The 12,692-nt window shown below is 47.9% G+C and overlaps 1 protein-coding gene across 1 annotated transcript in view; it reads right to left on the bottom strand.

Annotated features, from left to right (window-relative positions):
- nkain2 (sodium/potassium transporting ATPase interacting 2) overlaps positions 1-9,008 on the bottom strand; it is a 680,821-nt gene extending 671,813 nt beyond the window's left edge. Inside the window, exon 1 of the mRNA XM_060915828.1 lies at positions 8,897-9,008. Within this exon, the coding sequence (XP_060771811.1) occupies positions 8,897-8,959 (63 nt within the window). The 5' untranslated portion in view covers positions 8,960-9,008. The remainder of the gene's footprint in view (positions 1-8,896) is intronic.
- Between the last annotated feature and the right edge of the window lie 3,684 nt (positions 9,009-12,692).

The following is a 12,692-nucleotide window of genomic DNA, read 5'->3' as shown; positions in this document are numbered from 1 at the left end:
GTCTGACCCATGGACAATTGGAGGTTGTCATGTCTGCACTACCTGCTTGCACTCAATAATCCACTTCTTAGAATTCACAGCAGCCTTCAAATATGGCTGCCACGGGCGAAAACATCCATCCTGCACTTCACTGCTCACAGGCCCCCGATGACTGATTGCACGCACCTGGACTCAATCACAACAGCACACTATTTAAACACTCTCACTGCATTTAGTCATGGTACATGCTCATTTCTGAGTGACACGGTGGTGTACTGTCATCTGGTAGCACTGTCATCTCACAGCAAGAAGGTTCTGGGTTCGAGCCCAGTGGCTGATGGGGGCCTTTCTGTGTGGAGTTTGCATGTTCTCCCCATGTCTGTGTGGGTTTCCTCTGGGTGCCCCAGTTTCCCCCACAATCCAAAGACATGAAAGTTAGGCTAATTGGTGGCTCTAAATTGACTGTAGGTGTGAATGGTTGTTTGTTTCTATGTGTCAGCCTTGCGATGATCTGGCGACTTGTCCAGGTTGTATCTTGCCTCTTGCCCATAGTCAGCTGGGATAGGCTCCGGCTTACCAGCGACCCTGCACAGTATAAGCAGCTAATGGATGGATGGATGGATGTTCAGTTCCTTGTGTCTGAGTTTACCAAGCCTTGTTATTATTAATCTATGTCTCTAGTTTGACTTATTTTTGTCTTTTGCAATGTGCCCTTTTGATATTGCCTCTGATATACTGTTTGTGATTTGCCTGACCATCACCTGTTTTGTGATTTTGCCTTTTGCCTTACAATTTGAATTTGTCTGCCTGAATAAACTGTCTTCCAGCTTTTACATCCATCTGTTGTCTGCGTTCCTGACACCAGACTGTCTGTGTGTAGCTGTAAGCTGTAAAGAAATGACTCAGATACAAGTATATAAGCAAAGAAACAGTTTGAATCAAAAAAAGAAAAGGGTTAAAAATTGCTGCTGTTGAAAATTGATGCATAGTTCCTGGTCTCACAGGTGTATAAGAGAGAAACCCAGAGCCTATTTATTCATGGGTTTTCTTGTTGCCTCTGTATCAAGCCAGATCACCACCTTGTTTGCAATGAGGCGATGTGAATGCACCAATGACCCCTAGAGCTATGTCTATGGCTGGAGTCTAGTGTCTAGTACTAGTGTTGTAGTACTTGAGACCAGTCTCAGGACCACTTTTTGAAGGTCTTGGTCTCAGACATAGAGACTCAGGATTTTATTTCAAGACTGGTCAAGACCACAAATGCAGTGATTTCACTAAATTGCCAATGCATTGTCTGATTTATTTGTTAACATCATTACTGTGATTGGATGGTAAAACTTCTTGCTTCAAATGTGACCAATAACGTGACTCATTGCTAATTTGAAATTTTTCTTCCTGTTAATGGCTGTCACCCCCCCCCCCCACACACACACACACACACACACACACACACATGTCTGGTCCTTGTCTTGACTCGGTCTTGCTCTGCCTTGGTTTTGGTCTTAACTTGCTCTCAATCCTTCAAATTTGTGGTCTTGTCTTGGTCTCGAAACACTTTGGTTTTGGTCATGACTTGGTCTTGGTTTAGGTGGTCTTGACTACAACAATATCAAGTACTCTGGTAGGGTCACCCATGCCAAACAGGTTGAAGGGTAGGGACCAGACAAAGAGTGATCCCACCCACTAGCCCTCAAGGTTGTGGTAGGGCTTGGGTTGAGAGCTGATAAACTTGTCCCATACATGTCTGTAAGATGCCGGCCTATGTCTGTAAGATGCCGGCCTTTTTTTCTACCGAGAGAGTTAACTGTGGTGATTGTCACAGCTGTGTATATTCCACCTGATGCCAGTGTAAACACAGCGCTCTCTCTCCTGCTGAACACCGTAAACAAACAACAGCGGGCCCACCCTGACGGTGTTCACATAATCGCAGGAGACTTTAATAAGGCCAACTTGAAGACTGTACTGCCAAAGTTTTACCAACATGTTAAGTGTTCTACTAGAGGGGAGAACACTCTGGATCATGTTTATTCTAACATCAAGCACGTGTACAGAGCCATACCCCTCCCCCACCTCGGCCAGTCAGACCATCTTTCCCTCCTGCTCTCCCCAGCCTACACCCCCCTCAGACGCAGAGCCAGGCCCACCACAAGGACTATCACAACCTGGCCTGACAATGCACTCTCAAAACTACAGGACTGCTTTAAAGTGCTGATGACACGAACATGACTCTATGCAATTTCTTAAATAAACTATACAACATGGCAAACATGTTAGATTTCTGTTATAATTACGTGAAAAGAAGCTGTTGTTACGCAAATATCCAACTTTTAATTGCACAGTGCAAGAAAACTGGGTTCGTGGCTCGCAGCCATGTTGTGACGTCAGCGGAAGAACATACTGCGGTTCACTGTCTGTTCTACTCAATGGAAATGGCGCATGAAAACGCCGGTGAACTTTCTCGTGCTAGCTCTTCAACAACCAAATACTGGTACTTTAAGCAGTGATCATGATGGCATGATTTTATCTGATTTTAAATAAATGAGATTGATAATAATGTGAATGTTCACAACTAGTACATACAAACTCTGCAGCTTCTGATTCAGCAGCTGCGTCATACTCCGCAAAAACATCAGCAAGAACCTATAATATAAATGGAAATGCAATACACTAAGCTCAAATGACTTTTGGAAAGTATAATTTCTAAATTTTTTCTACATATTCTTGAAGTCGGTCATCGGGGTACTTGCTACCATTCCCTAACAACGCATGGCAAAGGGTAAAGTGTAGTGTTGCTACGAGTACTTGCTAAAGCCTCCGGTGGAAGATCCTCGATGTGCTGATAAGACATACAGTTCTATATAACACACAAGTGTCATGATAATCACAAAACAGATGCAAATTGTTAAAATACCTAATTTTTAAGCAATCATGTATTGATCTCTTCCGAATAGAATCTATGATAGCCTATCCTCTTTACCCTTTGCCTCTCGTTGCTAGGCGGCAGTTACATGAAAGCTGCAAGCTTTCACAAGCAAATACATGACTGATATCACGCCGACTTTATGATTACATTTATGATTATCATGAATGTGTACTCTATGATGTGTACTCTATGAGCGCTCTGGAGCGAGTCACTTCCAAGATGGCCGTGCAGACCGCATGGTTACTATTTTTAGCATCATGTCAGAGCACTCTATAGCTCTACGTACCTTTATCTTATGTTCTTTCTCAACACATGTTCTGACAGGAGGACTGTCTTTGGAGGAGTCGCCTTGTCCCAGGTGACTGCTGGATCCGTCATAGCTACTAGTAGACCCCCTCCGGAATACTGTAGGCACTGCTGATGGTAGTAACACACGTTTGTGCTGAACTGAACACCCAAGAGATTCCTTTAAGCTGGGAAGGGTGTCAAAACAATCCAAATCGAAATGTTCAGAGCACAGGACAGATGTTGGTGAGGGCTCCCACTTGTCACGAGTGCGCCTGACTTGCCTCACCCACTTCGCATGCAGCTCGGGATCTCTGGGAAACTTGAATAAACTTACCACATCCTTGTGGGTTTTGGAGCAAAAGCCGGCAACACAACGCGAAGGCATAATAACTATATATATATATATATATATATATATATATATATATATATATATATATATATATATATATATTAATAATGTATAATAAAAATACTAATAATGATAAACTGGACACCTGCCGCATCAACAACAAACTGATAAGTTAGGAGGAAGGTTCTTTCGCTGACGTCATATAGCTCCTCCTCCTCTTTCATCTCCTGGGTGCTGCAGCCCCGTCAAATTTGCCCAAATAGCCGCGTTTTTTATCATAACTTGTAAAATAGGCGCCTTCGTGAATGAATATATGGATCATCGGGAATTACTTTTTATGTTATAAAACATCGCCAAAGATGTCAAAAACGTGTCATCAGCTCTTTAAATGGACAGATTGGGACTTATTTGAACATCAGGAGCTGGAGACATTCACAGGAACGGTGCTGGACTATATCAAGTTCTGCATCGGGAATGTGACGGTGGATAAAAACATCCGGGTCTTCCCAAACCAGAAACCCTGGATGACCAGCCAGGTCCGCTCACTCCTCAGGGCTTGCGATGCTGCCTTCAGGTCAGGTGATAGAGCTCTGTACAGAGCTGCTCGAGCTGATCTAAAAAGAGGTATAAATAAAGCCAAGGCGGACCACAGGCTGCGCATAGAGTCCCACCTGTCCAGCAACAACACACGGGAGGTGTGGCGGGGCATTCAGGACATCACAAACTTCAGAGACTGTGATGCGCCAACAGGAGACTGGAGTACGCCGCTAGCAGAGGAGCTAAATCGCTTCTTTGCTCGCTTCGAAACATCTCAGCAGCACTCATCTGCTCCTGCCCTGCCTTCACCACCACACAGTTCCTACACTACTCCTTTCACTGTACAGGAGCACAATGTCAGATGGGTGCTCCTGGCAGTGAACCCCAAGAAAGCTGCTGGCCCAGATGGTGTACCTGGTAAGGTGCTCAGAGCGTGTGCCCACCAGCTCGCCCCTACCTTCACCAGGATCTTTAACCTCTGTCTGGCTCAGGCAGTCATCCCGCCCTGCCTAAAATCTGCAACAATAATCCCAGTGCCGAAGAAGTCTCCCATCACCAGCCTGAATGATTACCGTCCTGTGGCCCTCACTCCGGTAATCATGAAGTGCTTCGAGAGACTAGTTCTTCAGCACATCAAGGACCACCTCCCCCCTGACTTCGACCCCTACCAGTTCGCATATCGCACAAACAGATCCACAGAGGACGCCATTGCCGTAGCTAACCACTCTGCGCTAAATCACCTGGAGCAGCAGCAGAGCTACGTCCGCATACTCTTTGTGGATTACAGTTCAGCTTTTAATATAATAATCCCAGACATCCTTATTAGAAAACTGGACACTCTCAGCCTCCCCCCTCTCACATGTGCCTGGTTAAAGGACTTCCTTACTAACCGGCCCCAGACTGTGAGACTTGGCCCCCACTTCTCCTCCACCCATACGTTGAGCACTGGCTCTCCACAGGGCTGTGTGCTGAGCCCCCTCCTGTACTGCCTCTACGCCCACGACTGTAGTCCGACCCACAACAACAATAACCTTATCGTCAAGTTTGCTGACGACACCACAGTGGTCGGACTCATCTCAAAGGGAGACGAGGCAGCCTACAGAGAGGAGGTCCTGAAGTTGGCAGCCTGGTGTTCAGAAAATAACCTTGCTCTGAACACCAAGAAAACCAAAGAGCTCATTGTTGACTTCAGGAAGCACAGCACCGACCTAGCCCCCCTCTATATCAACAACGAGTATGTGGAGAGGGTCCACACCTTCCGGTTTCTCGGTGTCCTCATCTCCGCTGACATCTCCTGGTCAGAGAACATAACAGCAGTCATTAAGAAGGCGCAGCAGCGGCTACACTTCCTGAGAGTCCTCAGGAAGTACAACTTAAGCTCCAACCTGCTGCTGACCTTCTACCGCTCATCCATCGAGAGCATACTGACGTACTGTATTACAGTATGGTACGGCAGCTGCACTGCTGTAGACAGGGAGAGGCTCCAGAGGGTAGTAAAGGCAGCACAGAGGATCATTGGCTGCCCTCTCCCCTCCCTGATGGACATTTACACCTCCCGCTGCCTTAGCAGAGCTAAGAATATTATCAAGGACCACTCCCACCCTGGCTTTGATCTGTTCGACCTGTTGCCCTCAGGGAGGTGCTACAGGTGCATCAGGGCAAAGACAGATAGATTAAAAAACAGCTTCTTTCCAAAAGCCATAACCGCCCTGAACTCAGATATGCTCTGACTTTATAGTCTATTTTATTTTACTATTTATTATTTTACTAATTTATAAATGTGCAGTACTTTATAAGGTGACTCTCTATACAATACTTTTTATAATGTGCAATACCATACTCCAAAATGTGAAATGCAACACATGCACCTCAGGACTATGCACCTTACACACAACACATGCACCTCAGGACTGTGCACCTTACACACAACACATGCACCTCAGGACTGTGCACCTTACACACAACACATATACCTCAAGTCTGTGCACCTTACCTTACCCTGCAATAATTCCAATGTGTAATATTTTATCTTATAATGTGACTCTCTCATGCAATAATTTACAATGTGACTGTCTCTGTGCAATACTTTATATGTGCAATACCTCACTCCATAATGTGTAACACAACACATACACCTCAGACTGTGCACCTTACACCCCCCTTTTTTTCCTTCCCCTTCCCCCCCGTTCCTCTCTCTCTCCCTCTCTACATGCTGTTTGCACTGTTATTGGAGATGCTTTAATCTCATTGTACATGTGTATAGTGACAATAAAGGCATTCTATTCTATTCTATTAAAAAAATAGCTATTACAGAAACCAAAAGCCCTATGTGCCATAAGAAGGATAGGTAAGATTTCTTTACATTACAGGCATTTAGCAGATGTTCTTATCCAGAGTGACATACAACACACCCAGAGCAGCCTGGGGAGCAGTTGGGCGTTAGGTGCCTTGCTCAAGGGCACTTCAGCTATTCCTGTTGGTCCAGAGAATTTAACCAGCGACCTTTCGGTCCTAAAGCTGCTTCTCCAACCATAAGCTATGACTTCCCTGCAAAGCAAATGACTCTGGTGGGACTTGAACTCACAGCCTTTGCACTATTTCTCTGATGAACTTGGAAGTCCAGCATGCTATCCATTGGCCACAGAGTCTATAGCGCCACCTTGATGCCTACAGATGGGTTGTTGGTATTAACGCTCTGGGGTCGAGAGCTTTGCTGGCAAAGCTCGGCAGGTTTAGAATGAATATTTAGATAAATATCTTCATGAGTTTTTCATCATACAAGCATGATAAACATATTGACAGAAACTTTATACTTTACACTTTCCTATGTGCCCACTGCCAAATAATATTAATTTAAAATATATTTTAAATTACGGGCGGCACGGTGGTGTAGTGGTTAGCGCTGTCGCCTCACAGCAAGAAGGTCCAGGTTCGAGCCCCGTGGCCGGCGAGGGCCTTTCTGCGCGGAGTTTGCATGTTCTCCCCGTGTCCGCGTGGGTTTCCTCCGGGTGCTCCGGTTTCCCCCACAATCCAAAGACATGCAGGTTAGGTTAACTGGTGACTCTAACGCTACGTTCACACTGCAAGGCTTAATGCTCAATTCCGATTTTTTTGTGAAATCCGATTTTTTTGTGAGGTCGTTCACATTAACAAATATATGCGACTTGTATGTGATCCTCAGTATGAACGAAAAGCGACCTAAAAGTGTTCCGCATGCGCACTGCAGGATACGACGACGTCACACGCAGTGAGCATGGCCAGTGTTTACGGAAGTAAAACCGCCCGGTTGCGGTATGACTCATCCAATCTAGCTTGAATAGCTGTATCCCCCCAAATGGAAATCAGCTCCCTAACCTCTGTGTCCTTCCATTGAGAAGATTCAGAACCTTCACAGCCCGAAGCGTCCCTCGCACTGATGTCATGCGCAGGGGCGCAGATACGTTTTTTGAACTGGGGGGGGACAAAAAACTGGGGGGGACAAAGCTGCCAGCAAACCAACCCCAACCCCGATATGCCTGTCAAACTTGTTGTTAGTAACCATAGCAACCAACCTGTGCAGTCTGCGCAGCTCAACCAACCGAATATCAGTCTTTGTTTTGTTTTATGTGAGTTGTTGCAACTATGTATACACTGCTGTGCACCTCAATAAACCGAATGGTAATTAGTCTTTTGATTTTTCCGTGAGGTTTGCCTTATGCAAAGAAAGACAGCATAGACGTTTTTTCCTCCCTATAAGTGGGGGGGACCGAACGAGGTGAATTTAAATATGACTCGTCCCCCCCTCTATCTGCGCCCGTGATTATGCGCCATGTTGTTGTAACTTTTTTGAGAGACCCGCCGCCTACTTCAGCGCAGAATAGTGACGTTTGTGGCTTGTTGATGACATGTAAGTCGGATGAATGCGACCTGGCGGTTCAGACTGAAGTCGCATATGAAAAGAGCGGATAGGAATCGGAATTAGCACCACATATCCAAACGGCCTGGGTCGGATTTGAAAAAATCGGATCTGTGTCATTCATATTGTCAATAAAAGATCGGATACAGGTCACATATGGGCGAAAAGATCAGATTTGAGTCACTTCAGCCTGCAGTGTGAACGTAGCCTAAATTGACCGTAGGTGTGAATGTGAGTGTGAATGGTTGTCTGTATCTATGTGTCAGCCCTGTGATGACCTGGCGACTTGTCCAGGGTGTACCCCGCCTTTCGCCCGTAGTCAGCTGGGATAGGCTCTAGCTCGCCTGTGACCCTGTAGAAGGATAAAGCGGCTACAGATAGTGAGATGAGATTTTAAATTACCTAAATTAGATAAAACTTGTCACCTTACTCAGTCACACTGGAGTCGGAGCGCTGAGCGTGCACTTACACATTCATAAAAGACTATTCACGTGGTAGTGGCATGATAGTCACTTTCACTCTTTCACGTTTGATTGGCTTCTCTTTCATAGTGGGAATGCCCACCGTACACAGCAAATTCCTCAGTGTTGAATTAACACTTTCAGAGTTAATTTGTGTCCAATTGGACACAAATTGGGTACGAATGGTGCTTGAAAGTTTGTGAACCCTTTAGAATTTTCTATATATTTCTGCATAAATATGACCTAAAACATCATCCAATTTTCACACAAGTCCTAAAAGTAGATAAAGAGAACCCAGGTGTAACACTTCCTGATGTGGGTGGAGCACAGAAGCACAGCAGGCAAGAGTTGATATTGATACGAATACTTTTATTCGGGCTTGTCAGCTGGCTTGCTTCCTCTCACTCACTCACTCACTCACTCACTCACTCACTCACTCACTCACTCACTCACTCACTCACATGTATTGTGGTTGGGGAGAGAGAGCTCCCTTTCTCTGCTGTCTCTCTCCTTTTATGCTCCATCCCTGTAACAAACAGACACACACACACACACACACACACACACACACACACACACACACACATTAACTGACAGCAGGTGGAATGACTTAGCCACTTACCTTCCCCGACTCCGCCCTCCATTCACAGACTGCTGCTTGGCCACGCTCCCGCTGCCATATACCCCCACCGCCCGACTCAGGCCGGGGAGCCATCCAGCCTGAAGCCGACTCCCCCCCCGGACGGGACAGCCACCACCATCTGCGCCTCTGGCCTGTGGATCACCTCGAACTTAAATGGCTGGAGGGCGAGATACCAACGGGTGATCCGCGCATTGGCATCGTTCATGTGGTGGAGACTGGAGGGGCACGTGGTCCGAACAGAGAGTGAAAGGGCACCCCAGCAGGTAGCATCGGAGGGCAAAGACTGCCCACTTAATGGCGAGACACTCCTTCTCGATTGTGCTGTACCTGCTTTCACGCATCGAGAGTTTCCAGCTGATGTACAGCACAGGGCGTTCCTCACCCTCCACCTCCTGGGAAAAAACGGCCCCCAGCCCTCTGTCCAACGCATCCGTCTGCAAAATAAAGGGGAGAGAAAAGTCAGGGGAGTATAAAAGTGGCCCTCCACACAGTGCAGCTTTTACCTCAGAGAAGGCCTGTTGGCACTGCTCTGTCCACGGGACCGGATCTGGAGCCCCCTTTTTAGTGAGATCGGTTAGCGGCCTGGTGACGTCCAAATAATTAGGTAGAAACCTACGATAATAGCCAGCCAGCCCCAAGAACCGTCTCACCTCCTTTTTGGTCTTGGGCCTCGGGCAGGCCACAATCGCTGCGGTTTTGTTAATTTGGTGACGCACCTGCCCATGGCCCAAGTGGAACCCCAGATACCGTACTTCCACCCGCCCAATCGCACACTTTTTTGGGTTAGCTGTGAGGCCCGCTCACCTCAGTGACTTTAGAACAGCCCTCCGGTGTTCCAAGTGCCGCGGCCAATCATTACTGTAGATTACGATGATGTCTAGATAGGCAGCTGCATAGGCAGCGTGAGGGCAGAGGACCCTGTCCATAAGCCGCTGGAACGTAGCGGGCGCCCCAAACAACCCAAAAGGGAGCATGACAAATTGGTGTAATCCAAACGGTGTGGAAAAGGCCGTTTTCTCTTGGAATAGAGGAGTCAAGGGGATCTGCCAATACCCCTTTGTTAGATCCAGTGTTGAATAAAAACGAGCAGTGCCTAACCGATTAAGCAACTCATCAATGTGAGGCATTGGGTATGCGTCAAATTTAGACACCACGTTGACCTTTCTATAGTCCACACAGAACCGGACCAACCCGTTGTTCTTGGGAACCAGGACCCCTGGGCTGCTCCAGTCACTGTGGGACTCCTCGACTATGCCCATTTCGAGCATGGTCTTGAGTTTGTCCCAAACCACCTTTTTCTTGTGTTCAGGCAAGCGGTAAGGGCGGCTACGCACTACCACCCCTGGGGTCATTTCGATGTGGTGTTCTATGAGGTGGGTACGACCAAGAAGGGGCGAAAACACGTCAGAAAATTTCTTCTGCAACTTGGCTACCTCCGTGAGTTGGGCTGGTGAGAGGTGGTCTCCACAAGGGACCGGAGTGGTCCGAGATGTTATCTTTTTTACCTCTGGCCCCAGCTCCGCCTTCTCTGGGACTACTGACGCCAACACCACGGGGACCCCCTCATTCCAGCGTTTTAAAAGGTTGAGGTGGTAGATTTGCAGTGCCCCACCCCATCCATTCGCTTCACCTCATAGTCGACGTCCCCGACTCGCCGTGTTACCTCAAAGGGCCCTTGCCACTTGGCGATTAATTTAGAACTCAACGTGGGCAATAATATGAGCACTTTGTCTCCCAGCGTGAACTCTCTAAGGCGCGTGCCCCTGTCATACAGCCGGCTTGTATCTGCCATAAATTCTCCTGGGTTAGGTGCATGAGGGTGTGGAGTTTTGCGCGCAGGTCAAGAACATACTGGATTTCATTTTTACTTGGTGAAGGTCCCCCCTCCCAATTTTCCCGTAGCATGTCCAGAATGCCACGGGGCTTATGCCCATATAATAATTTGAGAGGAGAAAATCTCATGGAGGCTTGCGTGACCTCTCATACTGAGAACAACAGGGGCTCCTTATCCCAATTACGCGCATCTTCACTTACGAGTTTACGGATTATGTTTTTGAGTGTCTGGTTAAATCGCTCTACTAAGCCATCCATTTGTGGGTGATAACACTGGTGCGGATAGACTTAATCCCCAGTAACCCATACAGCTCGCACATTGTGCGTGACATAAACGAAGTGCCTTGGCCTGTCAGGATTTCTTTCGGAATCCTGACCCAGGAGATAAAGCGGAAGAGTGTTTCCGCAATACTGCGTGCTGAGATATTGCGGAGAGGCACTGCTTCCGGATATTGTGTTGCATAGTCCACTAGAACTAAAATATAGTGATATCCCCGTGCTGACCGATCTAATGGCCCGACGAGATCCATCCCAATTCCCTCAAACGGGGCCTCGATTAGAGGAAGAGGGCGCAAAGGCACTTTTGGAGTGGCCACGGGATTTACTAATTGGCATTCACGGCATGCCGCACACCACCGACGGACATCCCCGCGAATCCCTGGCCAATAGAATCCCTGGCCAATATCTTGCCCCAAGTGTCCAGCCATGGAATTAAAGTGAGCCGCAGGGAACACAAGTTCCCTACGGCTCTTTGGGATTAACAACTGGGTTATTTGTTCCTTGGTTTGAGTGTCCTGCGTCACTCGGTGCAATCTATCTTTAATAATGGCAAAATAGGGGAAGGTCGGTGCTGTGCTTGGCTGAAGAGTTTGACCATCGATTACTCTCACTTGGTCAAACGCATGCCGCAGAGTCTCGTCTCGCGACTGCTCTAACGGGAAATCCCCAAGGGAATCCCCGAGAGAGGGAGGAGGAGCGGGCTGCTCCTCACTCTGACGCAGTGTTGACATAGACGGCTCTGCGACAGCTTCTCCAGTCAACGCCACACCGGGATCTTCCAGTGACCTACTAGTGCAGGATACACTGTGTGTTAAATATTCCATTAGGTTTTTAAATCCCAGCCAATCAGTACCCAAAATCAACGAGTGGGTGAGACGGGGACTAACCGTTGCCTTTATTCTATGCATTTGGCCCCGGAATAGAATTTGGACAGACACTAGAGGGTAATGGTGAACATCCCCGTGCACACACCACACTTTCACCACTTGTGCTCCCCCCAATGCCTCACCTTGCACCAGGCATTGGTGAATTGAGGTCTGATTACAACCGGAATCCACCAAAGCGTGATATGTAGCCCCTTGAAAACTCACCGGTATGCAATATGTTCCGGCCCGATCGGGTGCATCGGGGATCCGGATTACAGCACCCACCTCCCTTGCGGAGCTCTGAGCTTGGAGATGCTCCAATTCCCCGCCATGCCAGCACACCAGCCCAGGCTTTCCCTCTGCACTGGTGTTAAGGGTGTCACTCACCTCAGGGGGAGACAACACAGATACAGGAGAGGGACAGGGGAGGACACCACGGGTGCGACAGGCCGGCTGGGGAGGAGCCAGCCGCCGCCTCCATGGCAGGGGAACGGGGTGGGGAGGGGGGCGAGAGACAGGGAGAAAAGAGAGAGAAGAGAAGCGAGGGGAGCCGCCTCGTCTGCCTGCCGTCGGAGCCACCTCCAGATGGTCCTCCGCCAGCTTGATGGCTCGCTCCAGCGACACTGGGTGATGACA

This window comes from Neoarius graeffei, chromosome 3 (genome assembly GCF_027579695.1).
Source record: "Neoarius graeffei isolate fNeoGra1 chromosome 3, fNeoGra1.pri, whole genome shotgun sequence".
NCBI classification, from domain to species: domain Eukaryota; kingdom Metazoa; phylum Chordata; class Actinopteri; order Siluriformes; family Ariidae; genus Neoarius; species Neoarius graeffei.
The sequence above is the reverse complement of the archived record's forward strand: the minus strand, read 5'-3'. Positions and strand labels throughout refer to the sequence as shown.